Genomic DNA, 26,825 nt, shown 5'->3' on the forward strand with positions numbered 1-26,825 from the left:
TAACTACTAATGTAAAAACATACAATATATTAAATGTTTATTAAATGTCTAGCTAGTTTACTGGTCGATGAAGCTGGGGTCAGACTTTATAGACTCATAGTGGTCTAGCTTTGTTGTCAAAATTAATTTCATGCCAAATCATGTGCATTCTGTAAAATAACTACTAATGTAAAAACATACAATATATTAAATGTTTATTAAATGTCTAGCTAGTTTACTGGTCGATGAAGCTGGGGTCAGACTCTATAGACTCATAGTGGTCTAGCTTTGTTGTCAAAATTAATTTAATACCAAATCATGTGCATTCTGTAAGATTAGCTACTAATGTAAAAACATACAATATATCAAATGTTTATTAAATGTCTAGCTAGTTTACTGGACGATGAAGCTGGGGTCAGACTCTATAGACTCATAGTGGTCTAGCTTTGTTGTCAAAATTAATTTCATGCCAAATCATGTGCATTCTTTAAAATAACTACTAATGTAAAAACATACAATATATGAAACGTTTATTAAATGTCTAGCTAGTTTACTGGTCGATGCTGCTGGGGTCAGACTCTATAGACTCATAGTGGTCGAGCTTTGTTGTCAAAATTACTAATGTAAAAACATACAATATATCAAACGTTCATTAAATGTCTAGCTAGGTTACTGGACGATGCTGCAGCAACACTTGCAGTGGACATACTGACAACTTCATTAGCAGGTTCCATTGCTCGTCTTTTCTCCTCTAATGGCACTAAACTTCCGCGTGTGCCTGTGTAAGTTATTTGTAGAGCCTGCGAGGTATGATATTTTTATTTTGCAGTCAGCCTTTGTGCCGTCAACCGCATTAAAATGTGTCCAGATTTTACTCCGTTTTCTCTCAGTCATTTTATTTCCATCCTCTTTCTAGCGTGTGTAGTTTCTACGGAGTTCTCTCTCTCCCTGCCTCCCGTTCGACTGCTCGCTGTGGCTGCATGTGCGAGTGTAAATTCAATTCAATTGTAATTCTTTCTCTCAAAACAATGTCAAATTGCTGGTGAGCCCGACGTGACCACGCCTCCTCGCGCTTTGCGTTTCTCCGTCGGAGAAAGACAAGCTCAGTTGTGAGGTCGACACTGCGCCGGCAGGGTCGGGGTGCGGGTCCGCTCTGTTGCAACTCCCCTCCCCTCCTCGCCGCTGGGCTAAGGTTAATTAGGGTTTCCGTCGGTACGTCCGGTTCTACTTAACGGTGGTGGTGTGGCGCAACACTCGGCACCGAGTGTAAGGTTTTTTTTTTTGTCACCTTAGTCACAGGAACTGACTTTACGAAAGTTGAGTCGCTCGGCAGATGTTTGAAGAAAACTAGCGAGTTAGCCTGCCAGCACTAGCGAGTTAGCCTGCCAGCACTAGCGAGTTAGCCTGCCAGCACTAGCGAGTTAGCCTGCCAGCACTAGCGAGTTAGCCTGCCAGCGCTAGCGAGTTAGCCTGCCAGCGCTAGCGAGTTAGCCTGCCAGCGCTAGCGAGTTAGCCTGCCAGCGCTAGCGAGTTAGCCTGCCGGCGCTAACGAGTTAGCCTACCAGCGCTAGCAAGCTTTCGCCTTCGCCACACCAAGTCCCACCCTCAGCAAGTGCGTGGACGTCGCAAGCGAGAAAGCTGCGTCCGTTCACCGCCCAACTTAGCCAGCATCGCCGTATAGCTTGGCTGGCGAGCTAAACAGCCCTCCGGACGCTAGCTGCGTGACTCGAGCGTCAATTGTTGGCTTTTAAGGTTGAACAAGTGTCTTCGTTGGAGGGGATACGGTCGCTAACCCCGGTAATAGAGACTGGACACAGAGAAGAGGCTAAATAAGAGCGAACAAGGAAGCCGCAGGGAACGGAAGGGGACTGGCTGATTTAGCCGGGGACACGCACAATCTCACGTAAGTGACACCTCAGCTCGCAACGCTGGTCTTTGTACAACTTGCTGCGCTTTGCATGGCAGCGTTTATCCGGTCCGCTTTGCAAGTGTTTGTGAATTAATGCGGCCAGTGCGTCACGATTACCACGTTAGCCTCAGCGAAACGGGGACGGGTTCTTGATGATAGCACGCCTAGCTGTTTAGATAGCCGACGTCTTGATGGGTAGAAACGCGAGATCGCGCTTGATTTGCTGCTCGACTACGTTCGCTGCCTAATTCCTGGTTACCAAAACTGTATCACTGTAAGTCGTCTTTTTGTGGTTGGCATTGCGTGTCAGTCCAATTCAATCCATTTAATATATCAGCACTGCTAGCTGGTGCCGGCCAGCCACCCAACTCGTTACTGGCTTAGTTCGTGACGAGGATAGTTAATGTTAAACATGGCACAACGTCACTTTTTGTTTTTATCTGTTCCACCACAAGAAATGCTGGACACGTATCTATTTGTTGCAGCGGTGGAGACGACCCCAGATAAGTGGCCGTTCAGGGACTGCCAAAGCAACACGTAAAGTACTGCGTTCTGAATGCTTGTACTGCCAGTGCAGTATCTGTCCTGGCAGATCTGCCGGGTATTTCTTTCGTCACCCTGGCTGTGGCGTATAGTAATGTATCAGTTGCCATGCAGCGCTGCCATCAGCCACTAAAGCATGGCCAGGCTGCGCGTGCAGTCCTACTAGTTAGCTGCTGAAGTCGACGGTGACGCGATTCTTAATCACATTTCAAACACCCTTGTGACCCGTTTCTGTCTGTCCCCTTGCAGATCGACAGCTAACAGCACCATTGAGCCACGCAGCAGCCATGAGTATCGAGATACCGGTGGGGCTGACGGAGCTGCTTCAGGGTTACACTGTGGAGGTGCTGCGGCAGAGACCCTCGGACCTGGTGGATTTTGCTGTACAGTACTTCACCCGCTTGCGGGACTCCAGGAGTCAGGATGGAGCCAGCGGCGGTGGCAAGACGGGGAAAGGAGTGATGTTTGATGGGGAGCCAATGCAAACGGACTCTAATGGAGAAGACGACGATGATGATTCTGACTTTGAGCGTAAGTTGAGGCTTTGTCGTGGTTTGTCAGCTGGTGTGTTAACCATGTCTATCTCAGCAAGGTGAGCCCAAAGTAGCTAGTCCAGGGGACTGGGGAGTCAAAGGGATAAGAAGATGCTTGAAGCCTAACTGATGATCTCCTCTCCTCATATTCTGTGTTTTCTTACCGAATTGAGACGTCTGTTTGCCAGTGAGTGTGGAGCCCGATTTCTTTAAAACTTTTGACCATTTTATCTTAAAAATTACATTTTTATTTTTATTTTTTTTTTTTTTTTTTTTTTTTTTTTTTTTTTTTTTTTTCTTCTTTTTTTTTTTTCTTTTTTTTTTTTATTACCTTGTCTGCATTCGTGCTCCACAGTGACGGACATAACGTCAGTCACTGCTGGAGTTCTATGCAATTTTTATTCTTATAGTGATTGTGACCGTCACCTGCCCTCTTGGCAGCCTAGCCTATTCCTATTTTATTGATTTTATTACCTGCTTACCACCGTAGAGGGCTGTGCACACCGCAGTGAACATACAACATGAACAAACAAAAAGTGACAAAAACACAGTGTTCTGAGAAGAAAGTGCAATGGATTTATTTGTGCCCCTTAATTCTACCCCTTCCATCCAATCATCACCAAGAGTTGTCCCAATAGACCAGGTTCACATTCGTCTCTAGAGGAAAGTATGGATCACCAAGTTCTCAGATCTGAGGAAAAAGAGAGAGAGCATAGTGAGAGCCACAAGCACTGACCCAGCAACCTCCACTAACTCAGAGATCTGTGTGCGGGGTTGACTCTCTAAACGAGTTTTAATAGGTGCTGGAGTGGTGGATCTGGCATGCGTGAAACCTCCACCTAAGAACGGGGCAGCCATCCCGGACCCAACAAAATTACATTTTTAAACCTGTCTACAATGGCATCAATTTTTGAATTGGTATCTTTTGGCCATGGCCGACTGCTGACTGAAGGAGATTAGAAATACGCTGAGTCTGAGTGATGAGCTCAGTGGGAGACGTCGGCATGCATACAGCACACGTACCCGTTGTTGCTCCTAGCATGGGCCGTGTAGTCAGACAGTTCAACTGTTGGGACTAGTAAACACAAATTATCAGTGACAAAACGTGAGAGTTTGATTTGATTTCTGTGTCCACACAAACACTATTTAAATTGTACATTTTTGTTGGTCTGCTCACATAAGTCTGGTTTGTCTACAAGAAAACGAATGTGACCTCATCTGTGAGAGGGAATATGTTTGCATGCACGTATCTTGCGTGTGCACGTGTGCGTGCATGCTCACGTAGGCAAACAGTGCTATGTCTGAATTCTGGCCTGCTCATATTGCCACTTAGTGATAGCATGAAGCAATTGTACAGTGATAAGTTGAGTATTTTCCAAGTCAGTCCAGTTAAAGACACGGAGCTGAAACTGTTTTGCTTGAGGGAGAAGCTTTTCTGTGGGTGCTGTGGTTCACACACACACACACACACACACACACACACACACACACATGACACTAGATTATCCAGCCAGGTTTGTGTGCGCTGCTTGCAGGGGATATTTCATTTTGAGGGACACACAAACGGGTTTGTGCTGATAAAAGATGTGTGTTCTTCTCTGTACCTAGAGGTACAAAGAGTACTGTAGTGCACACAACCTAATTAAAACTCAAGATTGCAAATCACGGATGGATATACTTGAGGGTTCCAGTTGTTTGGAGCAGAAAATACAGATTGCAGCCACAGAATCGATCCATTAATGCTCGATCACAAGGTGTATTTAGTATATCTTGAAGCGTATTGGTAATGCAGTAGTCTTGGGATACGACGCTGACAGTCTCGTCACAACTTTCCAAGATGCCGGCTGATGCCATGTGTTGGATGTCATTATAGTTCTAACTTCAGCTTTATCCTATTTGGTATATATTAAAGGGAAGATTCCATTAGTGATTAAAAATAAGTAAAAAAAAAGACCCAGAGGTCAGATTTTGATCATTTTAGAGATGATTTAAATCCGGTGTGTAGCGAAAGTCACTTTTTTAGCAAGCAGATTAGAAGGTAGTAAGTCGGCCATTGACTCATTTTGAATTTTGACCCCTTGTAAAGAAATATGGCCGTTGTGAAATACTGTGTTGGTCTGAGAGACAGTCTCCGTGTCGAGGAAGTAGTTTTATGGGAACGTGTAATTATTTAGATTTAATTTGTTAACATACTAGAGTGCGTCAAACAGGCCTTTTGTGCAGTATGAGTTTGAGCTGTGTGACGTATGTTGAGTAAAAAAATAAAATATTGACTTTCTTATTATATAACCTTTGGTTAGACTACTTAACATTTGTTGATGATTCAACAATGTGCTCGAACCTTTCATTTGCACTTCAGGAAATCGCTATGTAGGGTTGCTCCAGCCAAACGGCTGACATGTAAATGATAGCCAGTAATGTATTCCTATGGATAGCTCGGTATACGCCCAAAACATGACGTCCTCTTATGCATGGCTTGTTTTCCTAACTGCCTAAATCCATAGCGGGATCACAACACGGGCCTAAGCTGCTTAACAAAAGGTTCTGCTGATTTTGAATAGACAAACTGTTGTTCTGCTTGATCAGCAGGTGTTTGATAAATGTTTCATTCCACGTCCCTGTTGTGGGCTTAAAGGGCTGTGAGCATTATCATGATTGACTTGTGTAAAATACGCATCCTGATGTAACTTTCATTATCTCCACTGTGGACTGGACTCTAAAGATTCAAGATACTTTCTTATCATTATGCAAACGTAATAAAATCGTGTGAAGGCCCACGGCTTAAAGTTAAGTGAGTTACACAGGGGCAATAGGTGGATTTTCTTTTATCACCCATGTGTTATGTAAAATATTTTGTCTAATAACTTGTGCCTGATACAGACTTTCCTCAACATTTTATGCTGTTCCTCCTCAATTTATATTCCACTGTGCAGCCAAAATTAGTCTTCATTTCACACATTTACCTCCTGGACATAAGAATTGTCTTACTTCACTTCAAAATCCTTTATTGAATGTGACTGGGGGCTTCAGGTTTCCATGTCACACTTGTCTGTGTTGAATGTTTGAGACTTAAATTATGAATCATCTGTCAGCTTTCTTTGAATGAAAAGTGAATGTCCAACTCTGCACATAATGTCCACCCTGCAGAAGTGTGTGAATCCGTTTGCTTGTTAATTGGCCTGGGGTCACGGTGCCTCAGGGCGTGAGCTCACACACAATGTGGTGGCATTCTGCCCCTGTGACCTTTTTCTTGCTCCTGCATCTCCATCTCAATGGTGTTGTTCTTTTGTATGGTAGAAATGTAGAAATGATTCAGATGTGTGTTTAGTAGACAGTCATATCAAAGAAAGGACAGTCAATTTATTGTCTTCAATATATTTTTCCATTAAAAAAGATTTCTCCCTGAATGTGTGACGGATGGCATTATATGGCCCAAATAATGCATTATTCTCCGTGTGTGTTTGTACTTGTTGTATGAACAATTTAAAGGATGAGAGGGTCTGAGCAGATGTAAACTAGTGTCTGTGTTGGGTTGTGTTGTGTTGTGTGCGTCCACAGCAGGTCTCAGCAGTGTTGTGCAACAGGTGACCTGATTAGCAGGCAGCAGTGTGCGTCCAACGTGCTTTTAGCCTCCAGACAAATCTACTGCAGGCTAGCATCTCCTCAACAACCTTCGGGCTTGGCTGACTGATGACGCTAAATGGGAAAGCCATCAGATGGCTCATACTTGGTCTGGCTTTGTAACTGTTTCATATGTGATTTTAAAAATAACTTGTATGTGAAAAATATGAAAATACATGTGGCAATATATAGCTAAAGGAATAGGATAAGAAAAGCAATACAGTTGTCTCATGCTACCATCCTCAGACGCTTTCGGGAGTACAGATTGTCTTCACTTAACAATGTACTCATTTAACGGCGACTCAGTTATGATGGGCTTTCCTAAATGTTTAAGAATGTGTTTAGCAACAAGGAATCGCTGTTACAATAAAGCAGAATGCACTGGCTGCGGACTTGTTTTTACGTACATATGTACAGCGTAGATGGCCGATGCATATGAAAATATAAAAGCGTTTTCACCACACAATGTCAGCCAAGTAGTCAGTGAACAGGGTTTTTTTTTTTAAGGACCAAATATTTTAGCGACGGGGTCCTCGGAACGTAACTCCGTTGCTAAGCGAGGACCAGCTCTAATTTGACATTATTCAAAAGTCAGTTTCAGGGAGCGTTTTGCAGTTGGATGATATTGTTCATTCAAAACGCTTTTGCACCAAAGTGGGGGTCCAAGTACTACGCATTCATGTATGCAGGGATGAACTCTTCCCGAGCATGAATGCCCACGCAAAGCCAGTTTGGTAGTTCTATATATGGTAAATAACTTTTAGTTTCATTTATTACCATTATTTCATACAGTATATAATCTTATGTATTTGTCTTGATAGTTCCTAATTAATTATACTGCACTTTAACATTTAATCTTATTCATGGGACTCACTTGACTTATTCTTAAAATCCTTTCCCTTCTTTACCCGTTATCCGTAGTAACTCTCATTGTCTTGCTGTTCATTTTTGTTTCCTTTGAAACCCAGTTGGATTCGTCTATCTTTATGTCGACCTGTTATGTCATCCGTCTTCACCCTGTTTTAATTACCTTCAAGTTCCTCTGCAGCCTTATTTCTGCTTTTTCATGTGGCCACCCCCTGTATTTGAATGTTTTCTTTTTTTTACGTCCCATTTGTCAAACCACCAGATGACGACGATTGTACTAGCAGTAGTATTAATGATGATATGTAACTGGTATAATGTCTGTAACATTCATATGTTCCTTTTAACTTCATAGAACAACATGCAGAGTAACATATTCCGTGATATATACGATAGGCCGTTGCTGCTACATGAATTCCATTTGTGTAATGAAGCGTGAGGAAATATCCAATCAGTATTTGTGTGTAGGTTTTCCTTTGTTAAACACTTCATTATTTAGTCCCTGCTGAGTCATCCATTCGGAATCACACGCTGTGATTTCCTCAGTATTACTGCTTGTATTGCTGATACTTTTATGAAATACTTTCTGACATATGGCTTTGCGGTCAAAGGTCTTGACTAAGATAGTTGAAAGCATCAAGAGTTGATTGTTACTCAATGGCAGGTTTGGGCAGCGTTAAATCCAGCAGTTGTCTGTGAACTTTCAAACCAAACATCCTAAGAATAGGCCACCATACATTAAATGTCTTGGCCTTCTAGCATGCCAACAGGCCCAGTGGATTTAAACTGGGATTTAAATACACAGGCAGAAACTGCAACGGGAAAGCAAGGCTAGGCGAGTTGATGCCAGAGCAGTTGTCCAAACGGATGTACTGACAGACATCAGTTGTGATTTTGTACTTCATCATTTGTCCTCAAACCACCTTAAGTGTTTCTGCACATTATCAGGCTGCATATCCTCACTGGATAACACGAATAACTCGGAATTGAAAATTACCAACGGCGGCTGAAACGTCACAAGTCCAGACATCAGTGGGAGGTCGATGCAGAAGTGTAATACAAGCTAATCGTACGCATATGGATGTGATGCGAAGAATGATTTTTGTGACATATGGACAGACTGATTAGAACAGGCATGGGCAAACCCAGGCCCGGGGGCCATATGCGGCCCGTTGGTCTTTTTAATCCAGCCCGCCAAACTTGTCCAAATTATATCATTAAATAAAATTGTATTATAATTAAAGCTCATTCATTTGACCTTTTCCCTGTAATGCTACCTGTAAAAGGCCAAATCCTTTAATGCAATAGCTTTCATGTGTCATTTATATTAGCTCACACAAATACTTCGTCCATCTGTTCCTGGCCCGGCCCCTCTGTCAAATCTTAGAACCTATTGTGGCCCGCGAGTCAAAAAGTTTGCCCACCCCTGGATTAGAAGCTGTGTATGTGAGAGCAGAACCAGCACGAAGAGATGTGTAAAGTAAAAACACTCAGTGGACATAGACACAAGCCCCGTCTGTACAGTGAGTGGGCGAAGGAGGAAGTAAATAAATATGGTATTTATGAGTTGGAGGTAAGTATACGATGATGTAAGGAGGCTCGTGGTGGAGGATCTTTCATAGCATTTTCTGCCATTTAGTTTGCTGGTATTGATGCAATTCATTCATTCCTCTCCTGAGAGAAGCACATTTTTCTATTGATGCCTTGCGGACCAGTGTTTTAAAAACATGGGGAGAAAAAACTGACTTTGTGCAAGAACAAGGCAAGCTTCAAAAGATGGTATCAGCATTGCTGATGAGACTGGGAAAGGGTTAATCAATGCACTCCTAAGTGGGACATGGCTTCTTCCATTTAAGGGCGTAAGTTCTCTGAAGAACGCACTAGATATGGAGAGAGAGGGAGATGGTAGGAAAATAATAGCAAGAGACGCTTAATGGGAGACAAACGGACAGGCTTGGATGAAAAGTAAAGTTTGTACAGATGATGCGTTTTTGGGAAGAACTATAAAAGCTCTTTTAAATCAATAGGGATGGGTGTTAACGGTGGCACGCGTGTGGCACGCGTGTGGCGATTTTGGAACTGTTGTCCAGCCGGAGCCCGCACAGCTTAATATAAGAAGATTAAAAAAGAAGAGAGCCAGGTTTTTAGCCATAATGTGTTTCTTTATGCAGTGACGGCCGGGTCGGGTAAATGCGACCTGGCCGTTCAGACTGAAGTCACATGGCAAAAGAGCCGATGCGTATCAGATTTAGGACCACGTACCCAAATGGCCTGGGTCGCATTTGAAAAAATCTAATCTGTTGTTCGGACGGTGATGAAACGATCGGATGCAGGTTGCATAGGGGCAAAAACAAAAAATTGGATTTGGGTCACTTCGGCCTGCAGTCTGAACGTAGCCGAAGTTAAGCGGATTGAGAATGGATCGGAATGGATTCAGAATGTGACGACAGATCCATTCCCAAACATGATCCAGTCTCTATTTTATTCTGCCAAATCCCTCCTGTCCAATGGACTTAAGTCTCTGCACAGTGTTTAGCTCACTGCCAAAGAGGGCAGGCGTGTCCTTTTTTGAAAGCAAAAAATCTTTCCATTTCAGGAAACGGAATGGAAAGAGAGAAACCAGGTGGTGTGAGCAGCAACAGGTGGGCGGACAATTAACAGACCTGTCCAAATGTAGCTCGTCACCTTTCTTCCCGTGTCTGTCCTGGAAGCCAGCTATTGCTTCCACGGTTTAGTTTAGGATTCGTTTAATCCTTTTTAACTGTGATTCCAGATATATCTCTCGCCTATTTTCCTTCCGTCGGTCTTTTCCATCTGCTTGAACTGCTCTGTAGCCATTTTCAAAAAGAAATGGCGATAAGAAGTGGCTTAAAGCTGAGCTTCCACACTTGTACCTTGCCCCCCCCCCCCCCCCTTCTGACTGCTGTGTTGAAGGGCTGAGCAGACGGTCAGATGATGGAAAACACCAGAGTGGGACTGATGCATCCTAATTTATCACTGAACTTTTTCTTTTCCTCGTGATTATCCCTCTCTTTCTTGCAATTTTCTTTCTCTGTAAATACGTGACCATGAAATAACAAGCTTGTTTCCTTTGCCTCCATTAATTCTTCATCTTTTTTCCTACAGTAGCTCACTGCTTGTCACCATCGTATTACCATCTTTTTTCTCACTATTTCTGCCTGTTCTTTTTTTATCTCATTACAATAGATCTTTCCTTGTCACCCCTTCTGGTCTCTTTTTTGTTTGTGCCCCCCCCCCCCCCCCTCTCAATCTCTCACTTATCTCCATCTGCTAATGCCTTTATGGCAGTGAGTGGGTGTATTAGAAGGGGTATAGAGATAAAAAGCAAACGTGGTGGGGGGGGGGGGGGGTCTACCACTTGGATGAAGCAGACAGGAAGGTGGATGGTGCCCGAGAAGGAGGGATGGTGAAGGGGTAGGGTTGTTATGGTGATGAGATCTTCTTTGTGTTAGGTTGCCAAGGCAACTTCAGGCATACTTGTTACAGCCGTTGCCGTCTCCCCCACCCCCCCAAAAAAACCCTCCCCACTAGCCTGTAGGGAGAGCACTTCACCCATTGCACACTCAGACTTGTGCACCCACACATCAAAACACACAAAAGCGTGTGCACACATTCTGTGTGAATGATTTCTTTTCAAATCAGCCAAATGGATTTGAACATATCCTGATTATAATAATAATAATCTTTTGCCAGAGAACTCGGTAGTCTTGATGCCTTCTTCACTATGATCGATTTCCCCTCCAACGTGTGGCTGATGTGTTTTGGTGATTCAGTGTATAGCGTGTGTCTGAGCCTATGTACCAAGAAATATTTAATAAAAGAAAAGACTGAACATGCAGCCACAATATGCATCATCTGCAGTGTACATGGTAAAATGGCGTGCAATCAACAACAGTTTATGGCAGTCGTGATTTAAAATGCTGCAAGCAATGCATTGTGTTGCACTGAACCAAGCAGAAAGGTGCTTGAAGACCTTTCAGTAAAGCACGAGCTGGCGCTTCCATACCTGACCTCCGTATCCGGGTCGATGTGTTTGTCATCTTGTGCGTGCTGTGGGTTCCTGCAGTGATCTGACCTGCTCCGACGTTTGACTTGGATAAATGAAGCCTATTAAGCCATTTGGAATGTGGCCTTTCGGGTTGGTGCGTCTGTTCACACAGTAGTTATGCCGAATAGGATGGTAGTGCTGAAGGAAACATAAAGAATTATGGGAAAGATTAAGGTAAAAATCAGGCTGCTGAAAGGGCTGTTCCTGGAAGGTGTTGCCATGGTTTCTGTGAATGAGCTTAGTATGCCACCTTCCACTCCATTTAGCTGCGTGATTGTAATTCCTCTTTGGCAAGAGACATCATCTTGCCAGCTTGTCCATCACATCACTGTGAACGCAATATCTCAGATGTGTAAATCACAGTCTAGTCACTCTAAAGATGTGTGTAAAACATCCACATTTTAAACGTGTAGCTTCTTTGCATTGGTCTAGCTTTGGAGCTTGTAGTCCAAAGCGAGTTTATTCATTTGTTTTTGCAGATATTGAGCTTGAGGAAAACGCTACGTTCATAACTCTGGAGCCAGACGGACAGAAAACTGCAACTGGACTGTTGCATATCAAGTTGCACAACCGTGAAGTGATAATACATGTTTGATTTTGTCCATGAATGGACATTCGGTTACAAGACAGTGGTGACAGTGGCTCTAAAATATATTAACACTTAAAAGCTTTTGACAGTTCTAGGGTCCTGTCAGAATAATGTAAACGTTGGGATGATGCACCGACGGAGAACAGGAGGCTCCTGTTTTGTGTTTTATATTGTTGATTGTTGATTTCAACTTGATCCTAAATGGGTTCAAACATAAAAATAAGTCTACTTGCCTCTTCTTCTTGCTCCAGTCCCCAACAACCCATTTCCAGAGGACTAATCCGTCTTGAGGTTAAGGAAACAAAATCAGAAGTCAGACTGGAATGCAAAAGATGCAAAGGAGAAGTTGGAGAGGGGAAAGCAGTCACGAAGCTTTGGGAGCAGTTGCGGGGGAGGAAGGTCTGCTCCTATGAGGCGGCTGAGGGGGCGAGGTATACAATAAATGACAGACAGGATGCAGCAAGACACTGGGAATAGTAATGAGTGCATTACTATAACTGTCCCAGAGGGCATATGTTGAGACATTAGTGGAGAGAAGGGCCTTTGCTTGATGCGTTGGCTTTCTTAAACGGTGAAACATTTGTGTTGTGCCGATCACGTCGTTGTGTGCGACTGGTATCGTTTGCGAAAATGCTTCGAGTAACTCCTCCTCTTCAGCGGAAGGCCGTTAATATTAAACAGTCCTGACGTGACATGCCACTGATTTGTGCAGAGCCAGTCTAAGGTTCTGCAGGTTCCATAGCCGTAGTTTCTGCTTTGTTCTTGGTCAGAATGTTTTTAGCAACCTGCAAAGAAATCATTAAATGCCATGGGCGGCTTTAGCTGCGGTCTTTCAGCTTGTGATTCATTTCATGCAGCTGTGATGTGGTGACCTTGTGTCCTTATATTAACTCAACGTTCACTGCCAACCCTGGCATTGAAATCTGCCTTTAAGGACTTTAATCTTTCTTTCGGTAGGTTCCGTGTCTAGATAGTTGTAATAAAGAATATTCTGCGGGGCTTGGAAAATCGGGCAAAATGACCGGCATATAGCTGAGCTGAAAATAGCTGGCGCTCAATGAGTTAAGATAGCATTAAAAACCTGATGTTTTGTCAGCCGGAATGAGAAGTTTAACATGCATGTCAAATGATCTTGAGATTTACAAGAAAGATTATCTCATCAGAAACATTTATCTCCTCCATTTTGTTGTCCTTCAAAACTTCTTAGTCACAAGGTCTTTAACTATGGTCTCTTTCATTGTCTTTTTTTTACATGTCGTCTGCATGTGGGTCTGAGCATGTGTTAAAATGCAACAATCTTTCTTGATGCACTTCTCTGACATAAAATTAAATAATTCCTCGCAAACTTCTATTTTGGACTATTTTCTGAACAGACAAACACTTTCACAAATGATTATCTTGCGGATGCCGTGAAGGTACAGCAGTAGTCGGGATCATCCTGTTGCGTGAGAGTGATCTTCACAAAGTGGAGTATGAAACTCTGCAGCTGACCGGGGAATATGGTGTTCATGTGTGAGGCTCCCCAAGGCTCCCGCATTCACAGACCAGATCTAATGGGCTCTGACAGCATGGCAATAAGGTAGCAGTGATGCCACAGGGATAAAGGGGCCTTTCTACAGTGTTTTTTGTTCTTGCCCATTCGTCCTCCCATACTGTACTTAACAGGGTCTGGTTTAACCCACCTCGTAAAACCCGCTGAGCTGAATTCATATGAAACGCATGAATTTACATTATCCGTTAATAAATATTTGGATTATTCGACATGGAGTTTGTTTCTTCATCTACTTATATATTTCTGACTTCAAGCTACAATTGTTCTATTTATTACCACAAAGTCTAATAGGGTTGTGTTTTATTGGGTTGGATTTGCAGTCGGGTAGATCTATGGTTCCATTCGCGCGTGTGTGTAAAATATTATCTTTGACATGCTAAAAATACTTTCTCTTCTCAATCTGTTTGTCTTTTCTTTTAAATCTAGATTCATTTTATTCTGAGCTCAATTGTTACGCTGCTGAGAGCAAGTAATGACGAGGATTTTGAAAGCAATCCCAAAATCATATTACCGGTAAATGTCATTATGTAAAAACAATTGTAAATTTGACCCCTCTCATTCTCTCTCTCTCTCTCTCTCTACAGCTCCACCACCCAGCAGATTCAACAGACGAGTATCAGGTAAGGCGTGTGTGTGTGTGTGTGTGTGTGTGTGTGTGTGAATGTGTTTGACGTCATCTCTTAAGCGTAATCCACACCAGGGACAACGTTACATTCCTCACCGCCTCAGTGTCTCACCAGCAGCTTGTGTGTTCATTGCCGTGTGTCATGCTGGTGACTGTTCAGGTAAAGTTGTTTTTTTATCGAGTGTGTTTGCATGTAGGGTGTTTGAAGAAGAGAAGAGCAAATGGAGAGAGGGATGGACTGAAGTAACGGCACCCTCTGAGCGAATTAGGGCTTTGGTGCGTTGCTCAAGGACACCGTGGCATTGTCCGCAAAGGTGAACTGGCACCTCTCCAGCTACCATTCCACGCTCCATACTGTGGCTCCGGCCTTGCACCGGGAACCCTCCGCTCTCCCAGGCCGAATCCTTACGGGCTGAGCTACTGCTCCCTCGGGCTGTACGAAACACCATATTCGGCTCACGATACGATTTTATATGATTTAATACGATTCGATACACTTGCGTCATTTTCTGATAGATTTTCAAGGGACAGTGATTTTGGTGACGTCTTGTTAGCGGTCCATTGGCTTGGATTTAATTAATTGAACTGAAGGCATTGATTACATAATATATGGCAGTTTGCAAATGCTGGACAGAATTAATCCAAGACTTTTCTCTCAGATGTTACCCAAAAGAACATTTCTCAGATATTTTGAGTGATTTTATGTTCATTCTTTTGTTACATAAAGCCGTTTTCTTTTGGAGTCCTTTGAATCCTGTTTTCTCAGAAGTTTCCATTCAGTCTACCAAGAGAAAGAGGCTCACTAAAGCTTAAAAGAAAAGTCTGTCAGTTTAACAAAAGGACAAATATTTGTATTGACATCATCAAGACAATGTTGTCTACAGACAGTTTTTAAGAGCGTTTGCAGGATTGCCGTTACAGCTGTGTTTATTTTGGGGTAATTTATTTACCACGTTTGTGTCGTCTCTAATATTGCTTAAAGCAATTCCATATTAAAGTCAGATGACCTTAAACTACACCTAAACTTTAATTTCCTGTAGCTCTATAGCGGTGCTGTTGCTCATCGGCTCATGGAATCTTCTTGATGTGCCTTCGTTTTCATGAAGCTTATACTCCAGATAAACTGATTTCAAAGAAGATTCTCTCCCTCTGACTTCAGGAGGCACACTTCAGTCCACGGAAGGTTTACAGCTTATGCCAAACGGACCCTGGGATGTTGTGCCATTCACTTAATTTAAGTAAACTTGCTTTGTCACGTTTCAACAAGATTACAAGAAGAAGCGCCCATTTCCTCCAGTTAATTCTTGACACGTGTAAAAGGTGGAAACCTGCTTTTTGATCAGATGTGAGAAACGCAAGGCCATGATTGCATCTGCAGCGGTCTTCAACTGGAGCACAGGATGGGAATGGGGACTGGATTATGTGTCTACATTAGATCTGATTCCTCTGCCTTGATACAAGGGACTTTGGGTTTATAAATGGAAGCATGTTTCTGCTCTGTGTTTTTCTGATCCTGTCAGACTTCCAGGGAAAGATGCACGTTCTGGCAGCATCGAGGGGAAATGGCGATTCCTGAGCCTCGAGCTTATATGTGATGGGCCTGCTGGCACGCTACGCCTCTGATGAACGCACACATGAAATCTTTATCTCAACATCTGTGTTTTATAGTGGAGCCCTCGTGCTTCAGGGTTGTATCTCGCCGTGGGTTGAGATGATCTTGTCGCTCTCAGTAAGCAACGTCCCGTTCTTCTGACTCTCCTTCCTAGCGATGCTCACATTTTAGCTTCTTTATTCTCATATTTACGTGGCCAATTTAACGGAGTTGAAAGCATTTAAAACCTGGCGGTGCTCTCCAGGTCACATTGCTCCAAACAATGACGCGCGTGAATGCTGAGATAAGATTTTACACACGCACGCACGCACATTGGCCTCGATGTGTTCTGTGATAAATGTCGTGTAGAGAGATCATCTGCGGATTGGAGGAAAGAGATTCAAAGGGAAAGGGACAATTTAGGAATTACCTTGCCAGCGTTGGTCATCCAGTGAAACGTGTCGCTGTGTGCGTGTCATTTTCTCACGTCTGGGCTTCATTATCCTGCAAGAATAATGTCCTGTTGTCCTCTCCTGGGGCTCATCACTTTATTTGTGTGTGTGTGTGTGTGTGTGTTGAAAATGGAATATTAGTCTCTCTTTTTATAACCTTTACACTTAGTATCAGCGTCATGTCTCTCTGTGCAATCATTTAATACATTCCTGTTGAGGTGCATCAATGCTGTACGATTCAGACTGTCTCCAGCGAGGTGCAGGAAGTATGGACCTGTTGTCCATGTCACCTGTTGGCTGGCTCGTCGCGTTATTTATTTTTTAGGTAGACTCTCTGAACGGTTCTGCACGATGGTTTCCTGCCTGGATCGTTTGTGCCGTTCAATCACCGCAGACATGCTGTACGTTCCAGAGCGACGGTGAGCTTGTGTGTCTTCTCTCCAGTGTGTGCGGAGGCATTCAACCCCGATGAAGACGATGAGGAGGCAGAGCCCAGAGTAGTTCACCCAAAAACAGACGTACAGCGCTGCAGACTGCAGGAGGCCTGCCGAGATATCCTTCTCTTCAAAACACTAGATCAGGTAAACGCAGTGCAGGATTGGACTTGAGGTTGAGCTCATCCGACGGACGGATGCTCTAGATGTTGCTGAGCGGAATTATTTTCATAGTATATTTTAGGACTGATGGGTTGCATCAGCGAAGACGGGAATTAAACCCCATGAGGAACGGAATGCATATACATCCGCTGCTTTTGCAGCTCACACCGTGAATAAGTGATATCTGTCTCTCCGGCCGATGCTGTGTATGGGTCACTGATCCCATTGCACCGTCTGACAGGCTTGGGGGGCGAATATACAGGCACAGCTGAGGTTTTCCTTCTTTTTCTAACCATCAGACTTGATGCATTGAGAGCAGCAGATGCTGCATCCCTCATGTTGATGCACAGAAACTTTAAAGGGAGATGGCAGAGAGTCAGAATGTCAGTTTCTGTGTCCTTGTGGTTAATTGCTTCATTTCAGCCTGTAATGTCATTCGAGACTTTAGGGTTCATTTGAGGCCCTGATTTAATGATTCAATTTACAGAAGGTTATTGTAATATTTTTTTCCTCTTGATCAGCACATAATGAATGAATAGTATTAAGAGGCCTTCTAAGTTGATGCAGTCCAGTTCATCAACACCACAAACTAAAGCTTTAACGGTAAGGATGGGAAGAGTCTCTGCATAAGATCAATTGGCTGCCCTCAGGAGCCCAAAGAGCGGCTGCTCTCGGAGCAGATCAGATTAACTCATTAAAGGTTTGAAAAGAAAACGGTTCACAAAATGAAAAGCTTTAAAACTAGAAAGTTCTAGTGAAATGGATATATTTTAGAGAATCGGCAGAGCCTCTGATGTCCGTCTGATGTCAATGGATTTGATTTATTCATGTTTGTTTTGGCTGAGAGGATGCACTTCAAATCAGTTCCATATGTTTAAAGCATACTTCTGTTCCCGTTTAAACCAGTGTGGTACTTGGCATCCAGCAGGGCGGTGCACTGGGATCAGTGGAAGGCCCCAGAGACGACAGCATTGGGCTAATATTACACATTTAAAAAATAAGAAAATGCCACACTATTTATAAAAAATAACGAAATAAAAAAGTCCCATCCTCTGTCCACAATGCATTTCCTCGCTCGGCCCCTTACCCCCCCCCCCCCCCCCAAATAAATAACATTTAGTCTCATCAGGAGCAGCACTCATGGGCCAGATGTTGCATGTAATTATTCCGAGCTGCTAGTTGAGCCCTGTCCCATCTTGTTTCTCCAGCTCGGTGTGCCTGACATCCTTCCTTTCATCCACCTCCCCAGGAGCAGTTCTCACAGGTTCTGGACGCCATGTTTGAGTTCAGGATTCAGCCCCAGGAGCACGTCATCGACCAGGGAGATGACGGCGACAACTTCTACGTCATAGAGAGGTAGGAGGCCGACGCTCACGTTTGGCTCGTTGACTTCAGGTAAATTCTTCCTTCAGGTGGCGCCAGATTTCGGACATCTTAGGTGATAAAAGAGTTCCAAATCCCAAATGTACAATTACTGCAAGAACGACTGGCTGATGGCTGCGTTCGATCTGCTGCTCAAATGCATAATATTACAGTGAATGAGACCCATTTAACTTTGTATTGTGTTGCGCCCGTTACGGCTTTTCTTTCTCCAGTCGTTTGTGTTAACTTAGCTCTGCAGTTTTGTTGTGTCTGAGTTGGAGAGGAGCTCCGTGCACAGAAATAACAAACCTCAGGTAATACAATCCAGATGGATTTAAGCGCCTTCAGTTTCAGGTCCAGTTCCATAATTAAGGCTTTTAAATTAGGCTCTAAACCGTCTCACTACCAGTGTAAATCTAGAAAGAGGAAATGCTGCCGAGCTCCTCCCACTCTATACACTGATTGCAGTGTGTGTGTGTGGGGGGGGGGGGGGGGGGTTTACAGAATGGCCTCAGGCTAAAAGCTGGGCAGGCTGGCAGTTTTGAGGGTTAGTAGGAGCCCTGTTTTGTTCCTCTTTGATTCATCTGTTTCTTTCAGTGGTCTGACCCTCAGACCCCCCCCCCCCCCCCCCCCCCCGCTCCCAGGGTCGATCCGGGCCTGCGTGGGCCACTCATTGTGATAATCCTTAGTCTTTCTGCCGTTTTGCTAGTTTTCAGTTTTGTTAAAGCAACAGTTTTGCTTATGTTTGTGTGACACCTCTAAGAGTCGTGCACTTCCTGTTCCTGTCCTGTTGTCCCACCGCTGTGTTAATTACAAAACGTGTCCAGGTACTGGTCGCATAAATAAAAACAAGTTGTGGCATTGAGTATTAGAGACTGAGATGAAATATTTAACCTCAGTTTGTGCAGGTTGTCGTTTATCCGACGCTGATCTCTGTTCATTGTTGGAACGACGTTTAATTAGTGCAGAAGAGAGCTTTGGCTCCGCTTCTGCCGTGTCGTTGAGACGTTTGTGTACATGTTGTGTACATGTTGTGTACATGTTGTGTACAGTGGGAGGATAGGTGCCTGCTTAATCCTGCCAAGCAGCACCTGCCCTTGTTCATTCCTTAGAGAGGAGTGGGGGGAGGAGGGGGGAGACCAGGCTGCTCCGCTGAAGTATTGTCTGTCAATAATCTCCCCCTGTCTCTTCCTCTGCAGGGGTGTCTATGACATAGTGGTAACGGGAACATGCGTGGGTCAGTACAACAATAAGGGCAGCTTCGGGGAGCTGGCGCTCATGTACAACACGCCACGCGCTGCCACCATCATCGCCACTCAGGAGGGGGCGCTATGGGGACTGGTAAGAACATACCGATACACTTGAATGGTGTGTGTCTAGTAGTGTTATGTAATCATCATGAGCTGAATGTTGAATGCACAGAAGCCATTTCTGTCTTGAGGTTTGTCAAAGTTGTTGCTTTGCTTATTCCGCTGTATTTAAATTAGGACCACATTTATGGGCTTCTTCCGTCTCGCGTCCGTCTTTCTGTTTCCTTGCTCATTTTCCTGAGCTGCGATGCTCAGATGTTAAGAATGGAGTTGCGATGACAATGAATGGAGCTTGTGCCCTGCTCGGAAACGGTCCGCCGCTGTAGCGCCTCCCTGTGGCGGACCAGAGGAGTGTCCTCATCCACCACGCAGTCTGAGAGCACTAACTGTCCCTTGATTTTTCCCAGGACCGTGCTACTTTTCGTCGACTCATCTTGAAGAACAACGCTAGGAAAAGGAGGATGTACGAGCGTTTCATCGAGTCTGTGCCCCTGCTCAAGTCCCTGGAGGTAGAAAACCCTTTCACTATTTCTATGTACAGTAATACCTTGACATATACGAGTATAATTCATTTATGGACGGGGCTTGTAACTCAAGTCGCTCGTATGTCAAATTTATTTTCCCCATATAAAATAACTGAAAACAATTTAAAATCCCCGCGCCAGTGAAGCGTGCTCGCATCTCAAAGCAGAAATGCTGCTCGCAGGCTGGCTCGTATCTCAAAGTATTACTGTGTAGTATTGTCTTTCCCACCTGCCAGTTTGTGATGAGACGTTCGTGTTTGAGTCCGGCACTCGACAACAAACTGCGTCGTTGGGTCAGATGACTAAAAAAAGTACTTTATGTACGACACTTTGAATGAAGGTGTCACCAAAGCTTTTCTTTGCAAGTTCTAAGAGTAGAGAAGACACTCGCTGTGCATGGGATAGCCAAGCGAGTGCAGTGAATGGGTTAACATGGCCATCTTTTGCGTCTGCTGCTCCTCTTCTGTCCAGGCAACAGAGAGGATGAAGATAGTGGATGTATTGGGAGCGAAGCAGTTCCCCGATGCCGAGCGCATCATCACGCAGGTCAGACACGCATGCAGCTGCGTGGACTGTTTGTGGTTTCGTCCTTCATTGCAGAGCGTGAATCCGTTATAATGCCGCTCTGTCCCTCCTCAGGGTGACAAGGCGGACTGCTTCTATATCGTAGAATCTGGCGAGGTCAAGATCATGATGAAGAGTAAAGTAAGTCCTCCTGCTCTCTTCCTTCGCGTTACCTCTTCCATGCTGCACGCTGGCATTTCCTTTTACATCAGATCAATGCGTCCAGCTGTCACTTCACTGTCGGTTCAGCTGCAATAGATAGATGAGAAGGAGAAGACAGAGATCGCAGGAGTGTAAGTCAGAGTCTGAGGAAGACGGAGTATGAACAAGCATTGACATAAAAGCTCATAATGTTCTCTACCAGGTAATTTCTATTCAGAACACTTTGACAATAACAACCCAAACCCCCCCCTCCACCCTCACCACCGGTGGATTTGCCAAGCAACAGAGGGAAGCCCAATTGTCTGCTCTGAATCTGAGGGGAGGATAAAAATGAGGTGTCAGAAGGGTCCTCACTTGCTCTCCACCTCTCTCTCTCTCTCTCTTTCCTCATCTTCTCCCTGCAGACAAAAGCAGACCATGCAGATAATGCGGAGGTGGAGATAACGCGCTGTAGCAGGGGTCACTACTTTGGGGAGTTGGCCCTGGTCACCAATAAGCCCCGGGCTGCCTCGGCCTACGCCGTAGGGGATGTCAAGTGTTTGGGTAAGAAGAGACGTTCACGGATTCTTTCAGCTCACTAGAGAACTACGTGTGCAACGTAGCTTTAGGCATGAGACTTGAACCAAATGTCATGAGTACGATCTAAAACACCTTCATGGCGGTTCTATTTCGGTCTAAGTCGTCATTCAAAGTTTGTATTGGTTTCAGCCGGTTCTATCTGAATTCTAAGGCCCTCTGAAAGCAATAACAAAATGATATTTCATCAGTCAAGTCAACATCAAGTATTTGACTCCCTCAACCTTAAAGCAATACCCGGCATTTATGTTCCACTACCTGAGCTGTTGTTTCAGTTGTTGAGCATTTGAGCTTTGATGAATTCCTAAGTGGCGTTGGCTCCATCTTCCCTGTTATCACCTCGTATTTTTGTTGATTGAAAGGTATTTAATTTGTTTAATGCAAATTAAGGCCGTGCATATGAGCAGCTCTTCTCTTTTCCCTTGAAAATAAACGAAGGGCTTTTAACAGCACTCGGCGTTTCATCCGTCACCTCAGCTCTGACAGAACTACGTTTTACTCGTTAATTCCCACAGCGTTGTTGTTGTTGTTTGTTTAACGTATGTACTGTGTTTGTCTCGTTGTGTACAATTCACTATGTACACAGTCTTCTTCAAGGTGCTTTTACTGTATTTGTGGTATTACAGCCTCTTATGTGAGCCAGTGTTGAGGGTTCAGTGCCATCTAGTGTTGAGGCGGCAGATTGCAGCCCAGTAAATTTAGACTTTGTATCTAAAGTTACTTTCTCCAAATCACAATCTCATGTTTGCCGAGTTTCTGTTCAACTTTGACAGTACAGAAAGCAGCTTCATTATGACCCTTAAATCCAACGGGTTTGACCTTTAAAGGTTCTTTCTGTTCAGCATTTAGTTTTCTATAAATCTTTAGCTTGGTTCTGGTGTCAGAAGTCATGCGGCCTGCTGAAGACCGGTTGGACTGGATTGTTTGGTGTTGTTTCCATACTTGAATGCTTTAAAAGCCATCATCACCGACAGAGGACATTTCTCCCTCCGTCCTTCTCCCCTGCAGTAATAGACGTGCAGGCGTTTGAGCGCCTCCTGGGATCCTGTAAGGAGATCATGAAGAGGAACATCACCCACTATGAGGAGCAGCTGGTGGCCCTGTTTGGCTCCAGCATGGACCTGAGAGACTGAGCCTCCGACGCCACCCTCCGTGCCTTCTACTACCACACACACACACACACACACACACACACGACAGATTGGTTCACCTGCAATGCCCACACAGTATGACCACTCTCTCACACATGCACACTGACACCTACGTTGGCGTGAGCGATGCCCACTTCACCTAGTCTGCTCACACCTCGTGCACACATTAGCTCAACACACTCCTCCATTAGCTCACTTTGTAAGCGCACACGCAGAGACAGAGCTAGCCATACATCACGTTGATTTGAACCAGCTTCAACCTCTCAGTATGAATGTCTTTGCTGCAATGACCTAAGTGCAGGACAGACGGTACACACACACACACATGCACACACTCCATTATCATGATTAGAAACACACCGTGCTTCATTTGTTTAGGCTTCGCATTGAAATGAGCACTTAAATAGCTCTAATTTAGTCCCCAAAAAAGCCTTAGTTAAGGACCCACTAACACGCATACAGACACACACAGGTACAGATGCTCAGAAAACACAGGTTCCCACACTTGCAAAAATGGACACACGGTGTTAATATGGAGATTAAAAACTTTACCAAATCTCAGAAAAGGAAAAACAAATTCAAAATGCAAAAAAAAGATACAAATGTTTAAATAAAACCTAGGTTTTAGAAATGTTTTATGAAGATGAAGACAAAAGCTTTGATAAAATATTATTTAAAGTAAAAAAAAAAAAGTGTTTCCTCTTTGAGAGGCCGGCGTGCAAAACTTTGTGCGCGCACTCCGTTTCTTCCTCTGCTGTTGTTGATTGAGTTGCGTTAGTGCTGGTGATTATTACAGTACCACAAAAGAAGCGGTGGAAACGATGACAGGCCTCCATTTCCTGGGCCATTGTTTATTCTATCATTGACGCCACACTCATTGTATTGAATTAATTAATGTATTGTGATATGTTCATTTAATATTTGGTTTGACCACTTCTGATGAAAATTTATGATTCATTTGACAAAAATATAAAAGCGGTAACAAAAGATTCTAAATAATACAGTAGTGCTTGTTTCTCCTTGATTATCATTGAATGAGTTGTCCTGGATCAAAAAAAAAAGAAATTAAATAAAAAAAGGTAAAAAATAAAGCACACCTTTTGTTAAAAGCCTTGTCTCTGACTTTCTATTTCAACTTTGGTGTCGTGTACGATGTATAAACTATTGGTGAAATGGTTTTGATGTGTTTTACCATAAGGGGCGTACAGAACGCCGCAGCGTCCTGCAATGCCGTCGTGCATACAGAGCGGTGACTGTCACTGCTTGCTGACAGTCTGGTGATGATTTGCGATCGTATATTACCGGTAGTATAAATCACACATTGAGGTACAAACCTACTGACGCAAGCGATAAATGTGCTTTCAAGATCAGCAAACGAGGTTACTTTCTCCCCTAAAACCATGGGGTCGGACTTGATCTGATGCCTCGGCCTTCTACATCAGTTTTCCCAAACCTGGACTCTTAAGGTAAAACGAACAAAAGACATGCTCTGGTCGAGGTTCCAGATGCTTACACTCCTGTTGGAGCAGAAAAGTAAAAATAAAAAAACCTCTGCTATGTGTTTGACGTCATGCAATACCCCTCCTGTCCGCAGGATGGCAGCATGACTGGTTGGCCGCTCAGAGCCAACACAGCACAACACTCCTTTTGAGGCTGCGTCGTCGATTTAAAACTGGCCGTGGATCAGCTGCCGTCGCCGGTCTTTTACCGTTTCCCCTGTTGGGGTTTTCCCACGCAGCTCTGGGTTCAAACCGGCTCCCTGATGCGGAAGATCGCGGCCACCGTCCGCCAGACTGATGTACGTACAGCTGCAGCGCTTTATTCACTAATCAATCAACACACTTGTAATATTAATGTCTAACGACTGAGCGAGCTAGCACGCAGCATCGACTTCAGCTGCTGCTAACTCGTGCCTTGCGTGGAGGTTGTAGGAGTGTGTTCTGAATGTACGTCACGTTTTAGTCTGGCATGCTAGTGGACGCAAACCAAACTAGGAGAGCACAGACCTCCGCCGAGCAGCTCATTCCCCTCATAATTAGATTCACACCGTCTTCACGGTGATCTGGATCACCATCAAAAGGTTATAAGTTGTTCCCGGTATCTTGATACACCAACCACGAAAAGCAAAAGTCAATCAGAGTTGATGTGTAGTGTTAACTGATTTTTGAATTCGTAAATTGAGTTTTCAATTTTAAAATGTCATATTTTTTGAATGAAGTCTGACTTTAGTTAAACCCTGATCGTTGCAGGTCTGACCCGTTAACACCGACCAGATCCGGACCGGAGAATGGAGGTGAGCAGAGCGTGGATCGGTGCCCCATCCCATCATCAGACCCTCCGACTATTAAGAATGGCCCGGCACAACCGGAGAACAGCCATGTGGTCCCCATCCACCGGCGTCCGGACCTGCTGGGACCCTGTGCCGACTTGGTCAACTCCGAGTGGCAGAGGAGCCAGACCGCCCGGGTTCACTCCCTCCAGAAATCAAGTCCAGAGTTCCCCGTCTGCCTGGTTCTCCTGCAGGGCCGTCGAGAGACGGAGCGCTTGCTCGGTCACGCCCGATTGTCCCGGGTCATGGGTCAAAGCGGCAGCCTGTTCCTAGAGTCGGTGGTCGTGTCCAAGGCGGAGCGAGGGAGGGGCTACGGCCGGACCCTGATGGAGGAGACCGAGCGCTACGCCCAAAGCAGAGGATTCAAGCGTCTGTGTCTGACCACCCATGACAAGCAGCGCTTCTACGCCCACATCGGCTACGTGACGTCCACGCCAGTGCAGAGCGCGGGTGCCATGACGACATTTGTTCCCGTGGAGATGCTTCTCAAGTTCTCCAGGATGCCGAGTGACGAAACTAGCACGCAGAAACAAAGACGGACAGAGACGGATGTCCAAATACCTCAAGCAAACGGCGACTCAGGCCGTGGTGTGGACTCTCCTCCGTCGTCTTGTTTACCACCTGCTCCTGCTCCACCTCTTCTTCCCTTCATCCCTCCACCTCATCCTGCCATCCCTCCTCCGGCCCCACCTCCTCCTCTACCTCAGTCTGGAGCGCAACGCGTAGCTCTGACTCTGACTGGAACCCCGTACAAAGACGCCCGAGGAGTCCCCATCTACTGGATGCACAAAGACATTTGACAAACGCCCAGTCAGCTGCGCTCGAGGCGCCTTTTATCCACGCTGATGCAAACGCATCAAAGGACAGACTTTCATTATTTATAATAAATCATTCTTCACAGTGGCAGGAGTTAGAGACATTGAATATTCAGATGTTTTCAATAATGGAGAGCTTTAATTGTATGTCTGACACATTCATCAAAGTGTTCCTTATATTACCAATGTCTGGAGGGACTCTTTGAACGGGTTCAGGAATTGTGACAGGATAATTAAAAAATGCATCCCCCCCCCAAACAAATCATCTGAGGTCAACCGGTAAAATGTCTTTTTGCTCTTTGAGCAGCTCAGCTTCCCAACCGTGTTCTAAGATCCAGCCTTGATCAGTAGCTGTTGAATCATGTCATGCTGTAATGCTGAACCGGAGGTGCGAAGGAAATGTCTTTAATCAGCAGGGAACTCGAGCCTTATTTAAGTCCTAAAGCTGCTCTCAAGATTTGTGTTCATGCGAGCGATGCATCCCGTTACAGCCGATGTTTAAAATAAATCTCAATCAACACAAACCGCTACCTGAGTTTTTGTAAATGGAGCGCATGTGGCTTCCCATCACAGCAGCCTGAATCCCAGTAGAGAGACGCTCCAGTGAATCCTGTCAGGTGATCCCTCTCTCTCCTGTCTGGGAGGAGGACTCATCGGTAGGTGAACAGCACCCCCCCCTTCTCGGATCAAACATGGCTGCTAGATGTTTTTAATTCATTTGTTAGCTTGTTGCTACCGTTGACCGTCTGCTGTTTGAAGCAGGGCAGACCACCCCCCGAGTTGAGTTGGAGTTTATTTTTAACTGATTTTTGAATCCGTAAATGGGATTTTCAATGTTTAAATATTTTTTCCTAATGTCTTTCTGGATCTGATCCAGATGAAATTTGGTGGTGACATGGAGTTTCCCACCCTACATGACAGTGTCAAATTCCATAAACATTGGTCAATAATCAATCGAGATATTGAGAAACTAATGTTGAAGCGCCATTGATTCCGGTGTTACCAAAGATTTCAAAGTGATCTAGAATCCAGGATCTCTTCTGGATCATCATTCTCGACATTTCCTGTGATGAAATCAGGATCCGCCATGAATCTTTTGAGTGATCCTG

General features: G+C 44.5%; 2 protein-coding genes across 2 annotated transcripts; both read left to right on the forward strand.

Moving 5' to 3' along the window:
• Positions 1 to 1,773: 1,773 nt before the first annotated feature.
• prkar2aa (protein kinase, cAMP-dependent, regulatory, type II, alpha A) lies at positions 1,774 to 23,637 on the forward strand. The gene is made up of 11 exons (XM_068745287.1): positions 1,774 to 1,882; positions 2,681 to 2,962; positions 14,244 to 14,279; positions 16,772 to 16,908; positions 18,173 to 18,279; positions 19,485 to 19,626; positions 20,003 to 20,104; positions 20,591 to 20,665; positions 20,759 to 20,824; positions 21,250 to 21,388; positions 22,430 to 23,637. The coding sequence occupies exons 2-11, from the start codon at positions 2,719 to 2,721 to the stop codon at positions 22,552 to 22,554; spliced, it is 1,173 nt and encodes a 390-aa protein (XP_068601388.1). The 5' UTR covers positions 1,774 to 1,882; positions 2,681 to 2,718; the 3' UTR covers positions 22,555 to 23,637.
• Positions 23,638 to 24,295: 658 nt separating this feature from the next.
• LOC137903444 (N-alpha-acetyltransferase 80) lies at positions 24,296 to 25,709 on the forward strand. Its single transcript, XM_068747598.1, has 2 exons — positions 24,296 to 24,370; positions 24,822 to 25,709. Coding segments are annotated over exons 1-2 (882 nt in total). The 5' UTR covers positions 24,296 to 24,368; the 3' UTR covers positions 25,702 to 25,709.
• The last annotated feature ends 1,116 nt before the right edge of the window (positions 25,710 to 26,825 follow it).

The sequence above is a fragment of the Brachionichthys hirsutus genome, chromosome 2 (assembly GCF_040956055.1).
Source record: "Brachionichthys hirsutus isolate HB-005 chromosome 2, CSIRO-AGI_Bhir_v1, whole genome shotgun sequence".
In the NCBI taxonomy this organism is placed as follows: Eukaryota; Metazoa; Chordata; class Actinopteri; order Lophiiformes; family Brachionichthyidae; genus Brachionichthys; species Brachionichthys hirsutus.